The sequence below is a fragment of the Pongo abelii genome, chromosome 4 (genome assembly GCF_028885655.2).
Source record: "Pongo abelii isolate AG06213 chromosome 4, NHGRI_mPonAbe1-v2.0_pri, whole genome shotgun sequence".
Taxonomy (NCBI): Eukaryota; Metazoa; Chordata; class Mammalia; order Primates; family Hominidae; genus Pongo; species Pongo abelii.
In genome coordinates this window covers 131,248,158-131,268,875 of record NC_071989.2, presented here as the reverse complement: position 1 = coordinate 131,268,875, position 20,718 = coordinate 131,248,158, and the positions used below count along the sequence as shown (strand labels likewise).

The 20,718-nt window shown below is 40.0% G+C and overlaps 1 protein-coding gene and 1 non-coding gene across 3 annotated transcripts in view; one reads left to right on the top strand and one right to left on the bottom strand.

Annotated features, from left to right (window-relative positions):
• The first annotated feature begins 5,929 nt into the window (after positions 1-5,929).
• Positions 5,930-6,028, top strand: LOC112133658 (small nucleolar RNA U13). The gene has a single exon (XR_002915285.2). It is a non-coding gene; the product is annotated as a small nucleolar RNA U13 (small nucleolar RNA).
• A 331-nt stretch (positions 6,029-6,359) lies between these two features.
• Positions 6,360-20,718, bottom strand: part of SNX24 (sorting nexin 24) — a 166,192-nt gene continuing 151,833 nt past the window's right edge. For both annotated transcript variants that reach the window (XM_002815824.5, XM_024246857.3), the window contains 4 exons: positions 15,570-15,664; positions 14,139-14,171; positions 13,572-13,636; positions 6,360-7,878 (listed from right to left, as the gene is read on the bottom strand). In XM_002815824.5, coding sequence (XP_002815870.1) covers positions 7,811-7,878; positions 13,572-13,636; positions 14,139-14,171; positions 15,570-15,664 — 261 coding nt within the window. In that variant the 3' untranslated portion in view covers positions 6,360-7,810. The remainder of the gene's footprint in view (positions 7,879-13,571; positions 13,637-14,138; positions 14,172-15,569; positions 15,665-20,718) is intronic.

Here is a 20,718-nt window from a genome sequence, read left to right as displayed (position 1 = left end):
GTTTGTAAACACTAAATTAGCTTAGGTATTTGTAAAAAGAATAGACATTTAAGAGATCATCCAAATACGTAGTTACATAATCCATTAACCACTCTTTGTCAGACTGGTGAGCAAACTATACACAGTCACTGTTTTCAGAACAAGGAGGATGTAACAAATCACAATTGGAATCTGGGAAAATGTTAGCCAATCTTGATTTCAAGGTCATTTACTCAAAGCACAGTTCTGAAATCCCTGCTATGGAATATGCAGCCAGCACTGAACTGGGGGCCAGAACATAGGCTGCCATCCACCCACCCATTCAACAGTCGTTCTTAACATTGACTCTGGGCCTCGCACTGGAGAAACTGTTCACAAGTCAGACACTACTCCTGCTCTGATGGAGTTCACATTCTTTGAAGGAGTAAAGGCAGTAACAAGTTCACAAATAAACAGGATAACTTCAGATGGTGATAGCAGCTCTGAAGGAAGCAACAATAGAATAATGGTATGGAGTGGGGCCTAGGGTGCTACTTTAGATGGGGTGACTGAAGAAGAACTCTTTGAAAAGGTGACATTTAAGCTGATACCTAATGGGTGAGAATGAGTCAGCCTTTGAAGAGGGATGAAAAGGGTTTCAGGCAGAGACTGGCAGGTCCAAAGTTCTTGTGGAGAGACCAAGGTTGGCATGTTCTAGGAACTGAAAGGCCACTGTTGCCAGTGAGCACCTGCAGGAAGAATGTAGAAAGAACTCGGAGAGGGCAGCAGAAATTTAAATGTTTTTCTTAGTGGGAATGGAATCTACTGGAGAACTTTGAGCAAGAGAGTGACGTGATCTGATCAACATTTTAAAAAGATCACCCTGGTTTTTGTGTCGAGAATGGACTGCAGTAAAAATGAAATCAAAGAGCCCTGGGAGGAGGCTGCTGTTAGCATGGAGCTTGGTTTAATCAAGTGAGATGGGAAAGCACTTTGCAATTTATAACATTGTGGAAATATTAGCAGCTATTGCAATACTAGTTCTGATTTAAGCGTTCATGTCTGGTTCAGAATTGCACATAGGCCACACAACTATAATCCCAGCACTTTGGGAGGCTGAGATGGGAGGATTGCTTGAGCCCAGGAGTTCAAGACTAGCCTGGGCAACATGGTGAAACCCTGTCTCTACAAAAAAAAAAGAAAAAAAGAAAAAATCAGCTGGGCATAGTGGCATGTGCCTGTACTCCCAGCTACTTGGTACACTGAGGAGGGATGATTGCTTGTTTCCAGGAGGTGTAGACTGCAGTGAGCTGAGATCATGCCACTGTACTCCAGCCTGGGCAACAGTGGGAGACCCTGTCTCCAAAAAAGCACATAAATACAATTCTATTGTAAGGCTGATTAGGGAGTGGATTCGCCCAAGCTTTGTAGACGAAAGATTCAAATCCAGATCCTTTATTAACTGGTATCCTTGGTCAAGCTGTTTCACTTCTCTAAGCTTCCTTTTAATCATTTTAAATTTGAATAAGAATACACACATCTTTAAAGATGTTGTGAAGCTTCAATGAGATGGTCCATTAACATGATTTAGCCCAGTGCCTCTTGGCCCCTAAATTAGTATTCATTCATGTTAGTTACTATTTTTATTAATGTCTCTGATCTTCAATTTCTTCTTCAATAAAATGGGGCACTAAAAACTACTCTGTAAAGAACTTAACATGATAAAATATGCAAAACCCTAGTCCAACAACACATGACATCCAGTAGAAACTCAGTATATAGGAGTACATAGGAGTATCTAAATGACATAGAATATTGTAGCTAGGGACACCAATGTCCTAGCTGTCACTGTAACTACTGTTAAGTGTAATGAAGACAGAAAATGGTTCACATTTTATAGGCCAGACTTACAATCACATTCTTAGGACACAAAATTTTTTTCTAGTAAATTAAGTGTACTCCAATGACTTAACATAGATAATATGCCCTCCTTCCCATCACACAAAAATAGATGCCCCTTCGACCTCATCAGAATCCAGTCTGTCACTATGTATCTGCACAGACAGAAAACATAAACGTTGCAGACATTTTGGTTTTGAGTTAGTGCCTGCTACTTCCCTGGGTTTCCGCTGCTGAATTCAAAATCTGTAATTATCATCAAGAATAAAAACCAAAACAAAGCCAAATGAAAATAATTACTTGCAAGGAGTAGAGAGACTGGAAGAAGACAGCCTTAATCACTGAACTTTATGTCCAATTCATTAAGATGGAAAAACCCTTCCTAGTAAATGGCCAACAATTCCAGAAGGCAAGGATTACATCTGTATTCTTTAAGTAATTAACATAGTGCCTTAATCCAGTGGGGAGACCCAAGTGCATTTCACTGAACAACTGAATGAATGAATATACAACTTCCCAATTATGTATAGGGCGTCTATAGAGACCACTACCGAAACTTGTCCTTCCTGCTTCTTCAGAGTCTCTTCCTGTGACCTCATATAACGAATACCCCCAAGAGTTGAACAGATGTCTCTTGGTACTGGATTCTGAAGGAGTTACGAAAGTCAATAAATAATTCAAGAAGATGGCTAAAGGGTAGGTCATAAACCATCTCCATCAATTGGTGGTCCCTAATACAGGTGTGTATCAGAGTGAACTGGGTGGTGTTTCTAACTACCCAAGGACAGGTCTCTGGCCAGATTCATTGATTCAGAATCTCAAGTGATTCTGATGCAAATCTCTGGTTTAGAACCACTGTTTCAGGATTGTAGAGGTTGCCAGGGATGTGAGACTAGTAACTGGTATGTGTGCCAAAAGCTCTCCTGCACCCATGACAGACAGTGCTACTTGATCACTATACCCTTATTCTCTGAGCCTGCACTCACTCAAAAGCCTTTATTGTTTTTATTGTGGTAAAATATACATGACATAAAATTTATTTTAACCATTTTTAGTGTACAATACTACGGCATTAAGTACATTACATTGTTAAGCAACAGTCACCACCAGCCAGCTCCAGAACGTGTTCATCTTCCCCAGCTGAAACCTATTAAACACTAATTCCCCATTTCCTCTTTTCCCTAAGCCTCTGTCAACCAAAGTTCCACTTTCTGTCTTTATAAATTTGACTATGCTGGATACTTCATATAAATGGAATCATACAGTATTTGCTTTTTTGTGACTGGCTTATGTCTCTGAATGTCTTCATGGTTCATCTGTGTTGCAGCATGTGTCAGAATTTCCTTTTTATCCATTCATCCATCGCTGGACACTTGGGTTGTTTCCACCTTTTGGCTACTATGAATATATGCTATGAACATGAATATATGTATTAGTCCGTTCTCACGCTTCTATAAAGGACTGCCCAAGAGTGGGTAATTTATAAAGGAAAGAAGTTTAATTGACTCACAGTTCCACATGGCTGGGGAGGCCTCAGGAAACTTACAATCATGGCAGAAGGGGAAGCAAACACATCCTTCTTCACATGATGGCAGGAAGGAGAGATGCCAAGCAAAAGGGGGAAAAGCCCCTCATAAAACCATCAGATCTCATGAGAACTCACTCACTATCATAAGAACAGCAGCATGGGGGTAACTGCCCCCACGAGTCAATTACCTCCCAGCAGGTCCCTCTGACGACCTGTGGTGATTATGGGAACTACGATTAATTCAAGATGAGATTTGGGTGGGGACACAGCCAAACCATATCATTATACAACTAGCTGTTTGAGTCCCTGCTTTCTTCTTTTAGGTATATATCCAGAAGTGGAAGTGCTGAATCACATAGCAATTCAATGCTTAATTTTTTGAAGAAGTTATACCATTTCCCACAGAGGCTGCAACCATTTCACACTTCCACCAGCAACGTACAGTTACAAGGGTTCTAATTTCTCCACCTCCTCACCAACACTCGTTATTTTCTGCTTTGATAGTAGCCATCCTCACAGGTGTGCTAGAATTCTTCTTGACGCAGCACTTCAAGCAGCCATTGTCAATCGATCAAAGTTGACAAACGAGATGAAAGCCATTTGTTATTTCAAAAGTGTGATCATATTTCTCTAAACTGATTAAGAAAGCTCAACTTCTTTTCAATGGGAACTTATAACTGTAACTGTAGGATTTACCAGGTATTGATGGCCATGGTGTTACTGGGGTTGTTCACATGGCTGATTGTAATGGGGGCTGTAACAAGGACACCAGGAGAAAGGACAGGAGGGCTGCCAATATGCAGAATGAGTAGGCAGAGATGAGGCCTGAGAGGCACTGCATAAGGTAGCATCGAAGACAGTCCAGGCAAAACACCAAGTCCAGGAACCAGGCAGGACAAATGATGTCCCTACATCCTGACTTAAGTGGTAATGGGATTTTTTTTTTTTTTCCTTTTCTTTCCTCTGGTTTCCTCTCTCTGTCCTTTACTTCTCTATTGCCTGTGAATCCATGGTTTGAATGATTAAAGTTTTTGATATTTCCCCAAGTGCAGGGTTCCAAGCATGACTCGGAATACTATTAACACTGTGGTCCATGTGAATGACACTGCTTGGACTTGTGCAATGCACAACCTGTAGAGCAATATGGGCCAGGCATGCCTAGTGAAATCCAAAAGTAAAATGGCTATCAATATGGTACTGGTCACACAAATTATAGAAGATCCATACAGCTTTTTTTTAAAAAAGAGGATAGCACTTTATATACTGATACAGAAAGATTGCCAAGATGTTGTTAAATAAAAACAACTAGAAAGCAATGGGTATTGCATGCTACCATTTTTGTAAAAGAGGGGAAATTAAATATATGTACACTACACATACAATATCTGCTTGCATGTAGATGAAATATTACTCAAAGTAGACACATTAAGTACAGACACATTAAGTACTCCCTTCTGTGGGACAGGAATTCGGTATTAGGAGATGAGATGGGAGACAAATTTATTTTTTATCTATAGTTTTCTATATATTTTTTTAAATTTTCAACCATGGAAATGATGGAAATATGTTCTGGCTGGGCATGGTGGCTCACGCCTGTAATCCCAGCACTTTGGGAGGCCAAGGTGGTTGGATCACAAGGTCAGGAGTTCAAGACCAGCCTGGCCAAGATGGTGAAACACCGTCTCTACTAAAAATACAAAAATCAGCCAGGCGTGGTGGCATGCACCTGTAATCCCAGCTGCTCAGGAGACTGAGGCAGAGAATTGCTTGAATCCGGGAGGCGGAAGTTGCAGTGAGTCAAGACTGTACCACTGCACTCCAGCCTAGGCCACTGCACTCCAGCCTGGGCGACAGAGCAAGACTCTGTCTTCAAAAAAAAAAAAAAAAAAAAAGTTCCATCATCTTTCCCATGTGCATTCCTGAGCTGTAGAAGGCTAACAGCTTCTTTCCAGACTCCCTGCACCTGGGATGGAGAATAAGGTTCTACAAACTGGATGTGCGTTGAAGGGAGCTATGGAGTGGGAGGTGGGAGTGGGCGAATACCATCCTCCTGCCACTTTGGGCTGTGGTTGCTGGCAAGCAAGGCCACGGGTGTTGATAGGCAATTGTGATGCAGGCCCAGTCACCAGCTTCCTGGGTGCTGCTATGAGGCCGCACCTCATAGAGAGATCGCCATTATATTTCCTGGGAGCTCCATATCTCATGGAGATAACAGGTCCTTTTTGATCCTACTTGCTGATCCCTGGATTGCAGCTCTCATGCTGTTTACCTCAAGGGCTTCACTCACAGCCCCCTAAGTCCCTATATTCCTGCTTACAGCACAGGCTGTAGCTCCCCAGGCAGGTCAGTGCTAGAAGTTGCTGGGGCATTCTGGAATTTGTTCTTGGACACCTACCAGGAATGCACTCCTCTCACCCTTCCAACAGATTCTGTAAGCATTCAGTTTTCAGCATTATAGCCTTTTCTGCTTAAAAGACCTACACTGGTTTCTAGTTCCTTCAATAACCCTGACAGAATTACACATTAAAAATTTAAATAGATATGATCCTTGTGTAGTGCATAAGTGTGACGACTGGGTTTTCCCACTCTTGTGAGGTGTGCCTCCTGCAAGTCTTATGATGTCTGCATATGACTTGTCTGACATGGGAAATAAAATTTACATAAATATAAAAAGTGAAAGTCATCACTAAGAAAAACTTAATTCTCAGAAAAGATTTCTTGGGCAGTGTACCACTATAGATACTTGGTCTTTTCAAAAAAATTCTTATTATCTTGGTAAATCATCAAATATTTAATGAACATCTACTGACTTAATAGATGAGGTAATTTATTATAATAATTTATCTTATCATATTAGAAATAAACATCTATGTGAATGTATGAGAGGTTTTGTGTGTGCACATATGTGTGTGTGTGTGTAAACAGATACAAACTACGTTTCCAATGAAATCTTAGGAGAAGACAAACTCAAATATTTCCTTGTTCTTTGTTTTTATTTAACTCCAAATAGCTAATAACATAAAAACATTTTTAAAAAATCTCCAATACCAGACTATTATTTTTGGTTGACAACATTTGATTATTTAGTTCTTGCTTGTTTCCAACATGTAGTAACAGAATCTATCATAATATCTTTAAAAGTTTGCAGCAGGCTTAAAACCTGAATATTTAGATCCTAATCAAAAACCATGATGTAGTTATTAGTTTTGATTTTAAATACTTTGTCCCCACAGAACTTATTAAAACGAATAACCATAAATAGGCTAGCTATTAATTAGATCTCAATGAAATGCCCACATACAGCACATACATATAGGTAGTATATATGCTTTTATCCTTTACTACTGAAAGTATGATGTACAGTGGAGTTATATCATAAACACATTTAACTTACATTAACTCAACAAATGAGGTCAGTGAAAAGGAAGCCATAAGGAAAATAACATGAAATCCTGTGGCGATCCCACCTATGATGACTGCACACCCTTGAGTAAACCCAGGTGGGTGCTGTCCATCCGCTGGGTGGGTGCTTCACTCCTTGTCAGTTCACATCTGCCACTAGCGGGGCAAGCATCTTGCAGGGCTGATTCTAGTGTTAAAAGGTATGTGCTTTTTTTTTTTACAAAATGGCCCCTAAACAAACACCAACTTCACTTGGTCCTCAAACAAAGAAACAGTCTTTTTTTCCAACATAGGAGGAAAAGCTACTTGTTGTGGATGTACAGGTTTCCAACATGGCACCCTTCTAAAGGGCTTTCAAGGATCATCCTAATAGCCCATTTTACCTATGTACTGACCTTGGAAGCTAACCCCTGAGTATGATGCAACTCCACTCTAATGTAAATTAAAATGCCATGATCTTAAAAATGCCATAATATTGTCAGTATAATTTAATTTCCAGTTTAGTTCCATCTTCACATTCAGCAGTGTGTGTCTGTGGCCGTCTCCTGGTGCCAGCATTTCAGAATGTACTATCACTGGCTGAGAAAAATCTCATGGTGAGAAGAGTAGTGTGTCGTAAGATTTGAACAAAAAAGCTACCAAAGTTGATCAGTCTCAGTATGATTCAGGATATGATTTTCAATTAGCAAACGGTGTGACTGAAGCAGAGAGTGGCTTTGTTTTGCTACACCCAGTGCTCCCAGGAATCTCCTGTGGCCTCCTTTTCATGGGTTTCTACGCCGGCAGCTACACTCTACTTCTTAAACACTTGGCCTTAGCCTGACCACCGCCCCGGTTCAGTTTCTATTTTTAAGAGCACCATTCTAATGGAAATGTCCCTGCCCTGAATTAAGCTGGGACTGTGCACTTTACCACTAGCTAGAGCTGTTATATATCATAGCGTTTAGGTTAATTTGGTAGGTATTGATTTCCTTGACTGTGACTTCGAAACTTGCTTCTGCTTCTTTTAGCCATGTAGGATTTCTACCTGGGCTGTAGATGAGGGTAAAATATCCCATGGAGGACTCCTTCAATAACCACATTTGGAAAATCTGGAAAAAAAGAAAAACTGCTTTTCTTAGGTGAAACAAAATATAATTGCATTCTGTAGAATGGAACAAGGCAATGCTTACGGTAAACACAGGAATCTGCATCGCCAGGCATTTGCCTGGTTGAGGATGTGCTATCAGTCATGCTGCTTCAGCCTAAAGCCACTTGAGTGCACCACCAGGCGCGGCAGGAATGTGCGGCCAGATTTGTAGCTTATTGATTTAAGGGATGTTCTAACGGTTAATGCTGCTAGGCCTCAGCTCTTTATCTGAATGTTTTCTCACAAGGAAGATGGATTACACTGGCAATTCAATTTCTAACAAAATCTCAATATACTTGAAGGAATTCCAAGATTTCTACCGGGAATACCTCACTGCAGTTTTTCCATTGTGGTTTACAGTGCATTTAGTCCAAGTTGTCTTGAGTCTACTTGTTCTATTAGACTAGCTTCGAAACAGAGCAGTAAGATGGGGGTCTGTTTTCCTAATTTAAAAGGGCAAATTTCCAACAGAAGCCATCCTGCCAAACTTGAAAACACAGCTCCATTATTATAGGAGATAGAAAGGGAGGCCAGGGGTGCAGAGTATGTCATACCACATTCCAGTCATTAGAGTAGGTAAAATGTGAATGGATTACTTGAATGGGAACCAATCTATCTCATGGTTCAGAAGTTTAATTTTTAAACTTTAATCTGTACATAATGATATCCAGGAACTATCCTAAAGCTGAGCACTTTAAATAAATATCGTCATTATGTAAGAAAATAAAAGTAGTCCAATATTTTAAGAAAAAAAAATGTGCATCTAACCTCTATTGTCTACTGTGTAAATAAAATAATTTACTAGGGGATTGGGCCTCATCAGAGGAGGCAGAAAGGCTCTCAGAGGCTAGGGGTAGGCAGAGGGAGCTAGCCAGGTGGAAATTCTGTGGCCAGAGGGAGCCTGGAGGGTTCAGAGACCTAAACGAAGGCCAACATAGTGAGAAAAGTGGGAATGAGGAGGCTGGAGGGCACGGGGTGCCCCATCACACCTGGGAAGAATGGATAGGAATTCGGGCTTTATCTGAAACTCAATGGGAAGCTATTGGGGGAGTTTAAGCAGAGTGGGACAGAGTTGAATTGTGTTTTGAAAAAGATGATTCTGGCTGCCAACTGGAGAATGGACTGGAGCAAGTTCAAAGCAGACACAAGATCAGTTTGGAGACTACTGCAGTAGTTCAAGAGGGCAATGGTGGCAGCCCAAACGAGGTTGAGGATGGAGAACCATGGAGGAATTCTAGAGAAATGAAGGACGGGACCAAGTGACAGGTTAGATGTGGCTAGTGAGGGAAGGGGTGAAGTCAAGGATGCCTCTTGGGTTTCTGGCTTGCATAATCAGATGGTGGTGGGAGAAGACCCAGAATAGGAGTAAAACAGAAGATCATCAACTCGGTCTGGAACTTGTGTTTGAGGCACCCGTGAGACTTGCCAAAGGGGAAGTCAAGTAAGTGATAGAATATGGTGACAAGTTTACCTCAACAAATATTTATTGAGAGGACTCTGTTTCCTGGATCGGCCACTTAATACCTGTGTGACCTTAGGTGAGTTATTAAACATCTCTGTCTCTCTCTTTCCTCAACTGTGAAATGGATTTCATAATAGTATCTACCTTATAGGCTGTTGTAAAAATTGGGAGACAAGCGAATGAACACACAAAATACGTCTTAGAAAATCTCTAATACATGAGTATCCAGTTATTTCTGGTTGATGACACTTGATTTTTTTAGTGCATGCCTTTCCCCAACATGAAGTAACGGTTTTTCATGAAATATATCTTTGAAAGCTTGTGATAGGCCTTACACATGTATATTTAGAGCCCAATAAAAAACAATAATTTAGCTAAGTTAATTTTAATTCTAAATGTATTTCTCTCACATAGAAGGGTATTAAAATCAATTACCATAAATAGAGCTGTTAATTTTCTAAAAGATACTCAAACAGGACATATTACATGACGGTGGCAGACATGCCTTTATTCTTTACCACTCACAATACAGAAGTCGATTTGAAGGTCAGTGAAATTACATCGTAAGTATATTTAGCTTAAAAGGATTCAGCTAAATAAGTTAAGCAAAAAAGACATAAAGGAAAATAACATTACATACTGTGGGTAACTCTACCGCGCTGGTAATATGTCAAGCAGTGACAAGAACAGGGCAAGGAGAAAAATATAGCAGGGCATGGGCTGAAGAGGGCCCAGAGACAGGGAAGTGAGGGAAGAATTTGAGTGATGGTGCCATTTGGGTGATGACTTGCAGGAAGGAACAAAGCAGCCCACTGGGAGGGTGTCCGGGAGAAGGGCATTCCTGGCAGAGGGAACAGCAAGTGCTAAGGCTCTGTATGTATGTTCACCAAGAGCTGAACATATGCTAGATGCTGGGGATTTAGAGGACAAAGCCAAAGAACAACAATAAGATAGTCTGTGACCATTACTATGAAGGAAGCAAATAGGGTTCTCTGACAAAAAGTGAATGGGATGGAGGTGTTTTAAAGCAAGGTCCACCAACTAGCGATCAGAAATAACATAATCAGGGTTTTGGGTTGTTTTCTCATCTGTTCCACTCTACTTTAAACTGTGGATTTTGGCTTCATCATATGCATGATTTACTACAATGTCCATTATTGCCAGCATTGCTCAGTAAACTGTCCTTGCCTTTGATTCTCATTGAGAGGTGATGAGAAGGAAGGTGATGTAGGGCAGGTTTTGTTGTTATTTTTGTTGGTTTTCGCTTATTTAATGAACATGTATTGTGAATGGGTGGAGGGGCTCGTGGAGAGGGAGAATCAGCACAGGCTCTCTGAAGCCGTGGCATTCAATGTGAGCCCTGGAAGATGAGAGGCAGCCGGCTATGGATGGAGAAAAGAAGGCTCAAGGTGGAGGAAACAGCACACCTGAGACCCAGAAAGAATTCCAGGGTGGCTAGGGCAAAGTATATGAGGAGGTCCAGTAGGAACATGAGCCTGGGGCAGGCCACAGAGGGCCTTGCAAACAAACCACAGCTAAGAGTCTGGAGCTCCCAGGAGAGAGCTGAGATGGAGATACAATATTGTGACTCAGGTGTACACATGTGGTAGGCAGGCCACACACAAGGAGATTATCTGAAAGAAAGGGTAGTAAGAAGAGGAGAGGGTCTATGACAGCATTCTGGTCAGCTGCTAGAGAGTAGAAGGAAGTGGAAAAGCCAAGGGGAGACACTGTTTGAAGGAGGAGAAACAGATCAACATGTCTAAAGTACATGAGAGGCCAAGGAAGATGAGGACTGAAAAATATCCATGGGCTTCAGCCACACTGAAAACACTGGGGACTTTGGCAAGAGTTGTTTTGAGTTTCCCAGGAAAATCAAAACAGAGACCAAAACGCAAATGCTTTTAAATCTGTTAAGACAGTACTCTCCTGATTTCTAATGTTAAAAGCTAAGGGATATTTGATTATTAGTATTTTATAAGAGGATAATGCTTAAATGTCAGATCTTTGAAGACAGACACTCCTCTGATTTTGTAGGGGACGGGGTCAGTACATCTGTGAAGAAATTTCCATATGCAATATCCTCTGGAATAATAACCCTAATATCTTACTAAGAGGCATCGTAACAAAAATGTGATGCAAGTAAAGTTTCTCTTTAAATTAAATGCTAAAGATTTGCAAGAATATATCATTAGTATAACACTTCTAAGATAACAAGAATCTGATTCATGAAACTGGATTGGTCAAAATTCCAAGAAAACAGATCTGGTGACTGGTCCTTCCATACTTCCCATCCCATCCATCAAACTTGTGATCCATTTATTCTCAAACAGCAGTTCCCTTATTTTGCAAGTCTTCATCCATATTACCATGCTACCAATGATACATACGTTTTACTCTTTCCAATTCAAGACATTTACCCCTGATGTTTCTTCCCAGAAAGTTCCTCCTGTTCTTCACTGTCCAAGCCAGGCATAGAGCACATGGTAGGCACTGCTCAATAAGCTGGATGAATTGGATTTAAAGGTCATAAAATATCTTCCCTCTTCTATCAAGTATCCTGGCTATTCTAGTCCACAGTAACCATTTCACTGTCTACACTTCTACAGAAATTTCAGTCAGATGCATGACATATTTGAGCATAAACAATACATGGAAAAAGTCCTTGTGGAGCCACTTTTCAAAGATAATAAGAATAATTTATAAAACATTATCTATTTAATCTATATTAGATTGCATTATGAATATTTGTTAAATGTGATATTTTAACATGACATCAACTAACATGTATATTTGTTAAACATAAGATGCAAATGTTACAGAGAGGAAGTTATTCTTCACTGCGAGGATCTTATAGGAAAAAGAACATGAGATCATATTCCTGTACAGCAAAGGCAGCTCACTCTGATCAGGGTGCTACTAGGAAGGGTCCCTCAACCCTTCCTAGGGAGGAGCAGGGCTGCGTCCTGGCCACCCTTCTTCAAACTGACAGCTAAGTGGGTGATCTAAGTACGTGTATCCTTGCTATAGAGAGCAGTTCCCTTTCTCCTGCTCATAAGGTTTTATTGTCAGAAACAGGAAGGGTTTCAATGGATTATTTATCTATTACTATTTAGTGACTCCCAGAAACAAGATTCACTATATGCAAAGAGCACAGAAGGAATATATAGGCAACAAGAGGTCCACCCATCAACCATTTGAGAGTGGACAAGTCAGGGACTTCCCTGGACCCCAATTTTCTCATTCAGCCAATGATAATACCTGCCCTGCTTAGTTCACAAGGTTGTTAAGGAAATTAAATGAGATAATGTATGCAAATGAGCTCATAAAGAGATGCATAACAGAACACTTTGAGAGGGACTCTGATGAATTTAAATTTCTTTGCACAGAGAAAAGACTCAGTCGAAAATATTGATTACAATTATACTTAGATCAATTAATTGTATTTAAAATATGCAGCTTTTAAAAATATATAGTTGGCCATCAAAGATGCTGCAATGTATATACACATAGTTTTGGGGAAAAGGCTTTTTTATTTTTATTTTTATTTTTTTTTGAGATGGAGTCTCGCTCTGTTGTCCAGGCTGGAATGCAGTGGCGCAATCTCGGCTCACTGCAAGCTCCGCCTCCTGAGTTCACGCCATTCTCCTGCCTCAGCTTCCCGAGTGGCTGGGACTACAGGTGCCCGCCACCACACCCGGCTAATTTTTTGTATTTTTAGTAGAGACGGGGTTTCACCGTGTTAGCCAGGATGGTCTCGATCTCCTGACCTCATGATCCACCCGCCTTGGCCTCCCAAAGTGTTGGGATTACAGGTGTGAGCCACCGTGCCTGGCCGGGAAGAGGCATTTTTAAAAAGGCCTAGAGCCTTGAATTTGAACCCTGGCATCTGGACAAAAACAAGCAGAGGCCAAAATGACATGATCAGAAAAATTAAGGACCATAAATACCTTTCTTCCTTATTACTCTAATTCAAAATAGTCTGGTAAGAGAGAAAGAAAAATTACATTTCCTCCTGAAAGGCCGGCCCCAATTAAAATTCTAAGTGTCGCTTATACCAAGAGCACTGGTTTATTGGCAGATTATTAAGCCCTGGACCAATGTCACTCTTTTAGACCTGTATTAAAAATGTGGTTTATGTGGTGCAGGGTCAGATCAGTAAAGAGCTGTTAGCAGATGACAGGTTTGATTACCGCTGGCTGCAGGCAAGATGTATGGATCCCTGAGGAACAGCAGCACAGGCTGGTGGGACAGTTTGCTGGAAAGGTCAAGAACAGGCATGTCAGCATCAGGGGACGATGGTAAACAGAAAACACTACAAACTAGCTTTGAGGGGATCAAACTGCTGTGCGGGGACATCTCAAGGTTTATGTTCTAACAGTGTGGGTGAATAATAGCACGCAGAGTGAGAGTGAACAAATGGGCACTGCTCTCATCTTCTAAACATTTCTTTGTGGAATTTGAAGCAGATATACAATCTATACAATAAATCATTGCTGAAACGTGCTTTCCTAAAAATCTCGTAATACGATTGTTGATAAAACATTCTGATTACTTGCATGAAACAATGTAGGGCTCTTATTCCTCCACTCTTAATTCTAACTTGTTACTCCTGTAATTCCCTATCAAATATTTATAATCTTAAAACCAATTTCCAAACAAAGGTTCTTAAGAAAAACATAACTTGAAACACATCATGGGTGATTAAACACTTAGCAAAACCATAATCCTATTCCTGGCTGATGAGGATTAGTCCTTACCTTGACTCTTCAGACTCTGTTTCATCAAAAGATCTAAAAGTTTTGAAAAAGGAAAAAAACAAAAAAAAACACATACGTTGAGTCAATGTTTATGCCAACAAAGGAAAAAATACCCAATATTATTAGATGACTGAATTGGGAGATATTTTTTAAAAGAGCTGTGAGTTTCCACTGAGCCACAGCATGGCTATGCCCCATTCTAAGGAATCTGAAGACTGGAATATTCTTTGATTTCCCTTAAGATTACTTAAAAATCCTCAGGTTTTATTACTACTTTTGGGCTTGTATAATGGAGAAAACATTTCACTCACTGCCATTGCTAATGTCTAAAAAATATATAAACATATATGAAGCCTAACCTGCCTGTAAACACATACAAGTTGGAACAGAACACACTGACAACACAGTATTTGCCAAGTGTATAATTTTTGTTATGTAATAAGTGGAAAGTGGCTCTGAGTAAACAGTGCTCATGAGGAGCTGTGACAGGTGTTTGCAGCCCCGTCATCCAGCAGATGGCTGGGGTTTAACATGACTTTGGGTGTGGCCTGCTTGATTTTCTTGTAGTTAAGTGTGGTTCCTTCAGGCAGTGAGAAAATGGGTAAACCCCTCTCCTGCATGGATTTTCAGAGAGTTTGTGATGATTTATTTCCCTGTAAATGGATACAGTATGCCATGGATGTTCCTGAAGGCCTTTTGAGGCTAGCTCAGCCCACGTCATGTGCTGTTGCTGGTCCAGTGGCTTATTTCAGAGTTAATTCTTCGGGAGAACTTTTCCTAATTGCTGATGATATCAAACCTCTGGGTCCTTGGGTTTAGGACCAATGGGTTTAGACCAATAGATAGGGATTAGGATTTGTAGTCCTGCCACTGGAAGTTCCTGAGAGAGGCAGCTGGACAGTAGAGGAAGAGGACTCGCCTTGGAAGGCCTCGGTTCTGCAAGCTACAAGGCAAGAGATCTTGGGAAAGTCACTAAATTCCTGTGTCTCTGTTTACTCAACTACAAAATGAGAGGAGTTGGATCAAATCATCTCTAAGATCATTCATAACTTTAAAATTATATGAATATGTGTACCACCAGGATATGAATTTTGCTCGAGTTTCCACTAATAAATAAGCCCATAACAAGTTATCTAGATTCATAATTCCCATCAAGTAACATCATTCTATGTAACAGTGTAATTGAAAAGATTGCTTCCTTGAGTCTAAACATGGATTACCGAACCATGGCCACTTGGCCGCAAGATGGCCATGAGGACTTCAGAGGAATTCTTTTAACCAAAAGCAGGGGGCGAGCGAGTGCTGTAGCAAGCCAAAAGAGTGGGCGCGGCCAGCGGGCTACTCGGGCATCACTCTGGGCTATTTGTTAGATCAACTGGTCATTGAAGAGTAATTTAAAATACACATCCAATATGCAAACATGATTCTTACCCACAACTTTCTGCCTTTGGTAGAGAGGGCAAGTGTCGCACATTTAGGAAATCAAGAAACAGTTTGGGAAGTTCTTCATTTTCTAAAATGACAGCCTGTGAAAGCAGAAAACAGAATTAGAAACTGAAGTGAAGTTTGCTAGGCGATCAATCAAATGAACTATTTCAAAAAGTCATAACCGTCCATCAAAGTTCTTACCAGCAACATTCCTCACAGTCAAGATGAGGAGTGGTCTCTGTTTTGCCCACCAGGAATTCAGGCTGACACACATGCTAAGGAGTGCCGGCAAATCCTGCAGTTTATCTGTTCTTTCATTCAACTGGCATTTATAGAGCACCTACTACACTAGATGCTGACTAGGGGACAAGACAGTGGGGAGCCAGGTAGAAATGGTTCTTGCCTTCATGGAGATTCTAATCCAGAGTGAATATTTCAAAACCTGGCAACATCAATAATACTGTTAAGATATGTATATCAAATTTTCCTTACTGAGTGATAAAGTGGTCTGATATACATTATCTATACGTGTGTGTGTGTGTGTGTGTGTGTGTGTGTGTGTATCTCCCCACAGGAGACCACTACTATTTAGGAAATACGATAAATTATTTTTTAACTGGAAGATTTAGTCAAGAACCCTCAACTATCACCTGTTTTGGCATTAGAATCAACTGACATTTATTGCCATTTGGACAGCTCCACTTAAAGGGTCAGTAACAACTTTACTGCTAAGTGTAAATCAGCGTACACGCTAAAAAAAAATCTAGAGTTCTTCCATTTAGTGAGCTCTGCTACATAGCTGGCATAATGGCATAACCATGTCAGTACTCAGAGATCCAGATTATGCAATGTCAAGGAGAAATCTGACAAAGAAGTATGTATCTTCATAACTATGTATTTTTAAAGTCTACCAGAATATGTGAACTGAATATAAGTTTGCCACCTCCCCCTCCCCCTCTTCCAAAAGACCACAGGAGAAAAGCATCAAAGGTTTTATCATAATCTGTGACTTCAATACAACTATTCTTAAGGGTCATTTTTCATAACTTACCGTGGGTAAATTTTGTCCAATAAGTACATGTTGTTTAAAGAACTATGAGAATCAGTGGTGAAATATCATTCACACAACTGATCAGGAATACTGCGTAAGGGTGGTGCATAAGATACATAACAAGTAACAAAAGTGAGGTGAAATTATGTACCTTGTAGATACATAGTTCTGTATCACATCTTGTTCTTAGCCATGGTTCACATACTGAGTGGCCCCAATTTCTCATCAGGTTTTGTAATACTGTTACCCAGTTCGGGTCATACAAATGGAGTGGGTAACTATACAGGTTGCCAGTCCTCCTAGGCTGCCCTCTGTCCCACACTAGAGCAGAGCCCTCCTGGTGTTCAGTCCCTGGAGAGGGGTCATCTAAAGAGCCACCTCCACTGGGGGCTGCTACTGTTCTTTACACAGCTCACCGTTCCCATGGAAGCTTAAGGAATAAAAGAGAAAAGAAAAAATTGGGGTGTTATACTTTATTCATTAAATAATAATTTACTGGGCATCTATTATGTTAGGCACTGGGACATGATGATAAATCTTACAGGTCCAGTGGAGCATGGGCTGAAGAAAGCTAGCAATGAACAAGTAAACACACACACTAAACAACAACTTAAACTTGCCTTGGAATATAGTGAGATAGAATCGAAATAGCGTATCACTCTCTAAGCGTTTTCCCATCTACCAATGCATTCATCCGTCCATCCCTCTGTCCCTCTCTCCATCCATGTGTGTGTATGTGTTTACTTTCTCCTGGTTATAAAAATAGAAAAGTAAAAAGTTCAGAAAATAAAGAGAAAAAAAAACCTCCTTTGTCCAGAGGCATAATTTCATTACTATTTCAATTAAATTTCCTTAAATCATTTCACTTTCATCTCAGTTTTTACCTATTCAAGGAAATTTTTTTGGTGCCCAGAGGTCATTATTTCAGTGCCTGTAACTCAAAAAGTTCTAGGAATCATCACACATATAAAAACTCCGAGGTATTTTGGCTGTGACACGTTTCAATGATTTTTTTTTTCTAGATATCTGTTTAAGAGGATGATACAATACTTATTTGAATAATAAAGCCTAATGTTGTAACACATGCAGACCTGTTCCCCCAGGCAATAGTTTTAATTATCTGTACAAGTGGTAGCTTTCAGATTTAAAAAAAGAGGGGAGGGTATAACATTCTTATCTCCACCCCCACCTTCTTAAAATAAATTAAATCAATAACAAGTGTGGGACACTTTTAATGACCTGAACTACTTAATTTCCAGGATCTTTAGACATGTCATCCATCACTGCAGTATGGAGGAAGACATCTCTTGAGTGTTCAGGGGGTTACTTAGGTTTTATTAATGCAAGATTTAGGGAATTTTAACAAGGTGAATTGTTTATTTGCCTTGACAGATCGGCTTACAATGCACTGGCTACATCTACAGCATGATCATTAATGACAAAAGACAGGCAAAAAGCTGTTTACACTGCAACACAGGGATGGGAATTAATCCTGCTCAGCCTCCTCAAACAGAGTTCTCCAAACAGATGATCACATTGCTTTACGTAAGATATACTGGCAAAAGCAATACAGAAAACTCCAGAAATCTGCGTGAATTTACTTTGCTAAATTTTCACCGAATATTCTCAAATAATATTTTCCATAAAACAATGACCAATATGTACTTTGGGATTTATAGTTTTAGAGAAGGCAGCATTGAGAGTTAGTTAAGCATTTAGTTATGTGGGCAGGAATATTTCCTAAGCTCTGTTTTAAAAGCTTGGGAGAAAAGAACTAATACTTCAGAGATAAAGTAAAATATAGAAGAATTTACCTAATGTAATATATTATGTACAAATGACTGTCATCAATTGGTACAGAGATACAAAAGAGGAATTAAATCTTTTTGTTCATACACACATGATCTTATTCATGAGAAACTGAACAGTAAGGCTGGACCTCACAAGTGTTCCATTTACAACTTCTTCAGTTTCTTGAAAGGCTTTTGCTCTGAAGGAACAGACCCTTCTTGAAGCTGTACCCTGGGTCATCCTATAGAATAAATATGTCAGTTTGGTTTAAATCTCTCAACTTTGCTCAACAATAAACTCCTAAGTTTTAAAAAATCAAATTTTTGAATATCAAATCCTATCTCCCTATTGTTTTAGATTGTTTATCTTTATTTTTGATTGATATCCAATGGTTAATCACTTTCATTCTTTAGAGAGGCAGTGTGGTGTAGGAAGTACGTGGGCTTTCAGGAAGACCTGAGTTTGAATCCTTTCTCTTTCTATATTAAAATTAGGTTATTGTGAGGATTAAATGTCTCCAAGAATCTCTGATACACAATTAGCAATGGAAAGATGCTAATTCTCTTGAGTATTGCTGTTGTATTAATTTCCATTTTATCCATTTTGAAGTTTGGATAATTGTTCATCGAGCAAACAGAGCTTCTTGGCCCTCTATATTTCAGGGATCTTTTTGAGTATCAGATAAAAGCTGAGTATCCTGCTTGCTGGAAAACATACACACATCTATAATTGTGCTTTCAGTGGCAGGGGGTTTGCAGACCCCTGACAGCCCAGCCAAGAACACCTGCTTTTAGCTTAGACAGGGCAATAGCACTCACTGCTGGGCTCACTTTTCTTTGGCCTGGAGCCTGATGCACTGTCGGCCGGTGCTGTGTGCCAGCTCCCCAAAGGACACGCTGGCCTTCTTGTTTCAGTTTTCTATCTCTTTGTCAATTAGAATCCCACTGGAGGGTATGCTGCCTTGCTATTAGAATTCATTAATGCCTTCAGCTCTGGGCTGAGTTGAAAACATTTCGCACTGAGGCTACTGTAGTAAAGGATTCTTTCTAATACACCAAAATCTATTGCTGCACCGATTCTAGAGAATAATTCATATTCATGATTTCCATGTCTTCTATATATTATTCTAAAATGCGGCAGTCAGTGGTGTGGGGGGTTCCCAAAATTAACAAAACATTAAGGAAAGTATGATTTTCCACTCTATCGTTGCTGGGTTAGAGCACAGCTGATGAAACGCTACCATGCTGCCCCTGTTATAAGAGGAGCATTCTGAACTGCAGGGTAGCGATGGGATCAGGCCCAGTGCTAACTACTTAATCACCCAGTGACTCTGATGGTGAAGTTCTGACACTGCTCATCCCATTCCTGGATGCAAGTTGGCACACATGGCCTGTCAACTAATTTATGTAGCAAAACATCAATAATTCAAAATGAATGTGACAAGTTTGGAGAAAAAGCTAGAAATAAATCCCAATAAATTTTACAGGTATACACACAGAGTGAAATACTATGAGAGGCACAGATGCAAGACAGAGAGTAGCTGTTTATGTGCGAGAATCATGGGTCTCAAATGGTAGGTCTGCAAGAAGTGTTCCTTCCACGTGGTGTCAAATGAGCTGAACAGTTCTCTCACCCCACTTAAGGCAATATTATCAAGCACCCCCTGCCACCACAAAAGAGAAATAAGAATAAGCCTAGGAAGAGCTAGAGGCAGGCAATGAAAATAACTAAAAGATTTCAAAATAGTTTCCATAAAAACAAGTCATCCAATAGTGGGTACCAAGAATGGAACCAGGCAGTGGAAAGTCAAGGGGATAATGACCTTTAAATTAACTAACTGTTCTGTTAAGGAGGGTGGCCACTGGTTATCCAGCATTTTCAAAGCTGCTGGAACAAGAAGAAAGTACTGTCAAAACTAGCAAGGAAGGAGTCATTTTTTAATTGAAGCATGTGCAATAAAAGTAGTAAAAGTGACACAGTATGAAAAGAATAGGCACTGAAGAGCATCAGAATATCCTGGACTCTAATAGACTTGCAGATTGGAGATGGTATAGAATTAACAGAGAAATGCACTAAAGAAATTTCCATCCAATCTGTCACTTAGGAATATAGGAAAACCAAAAATCAGGTTATTATTATGGTGCACGTAGGAAATGGGGTTAAATGAAAGAACTATTACAGGTGTGTGACAGGCTATTTGACTTACTTCGATATTACTACATCCAACTCTGATAAATAGTAAAACTGGGCAATAGAGTGTATTTTGTAAAAAACAAAAAAAACATTATTTTTCTTTACACAATGTTACTC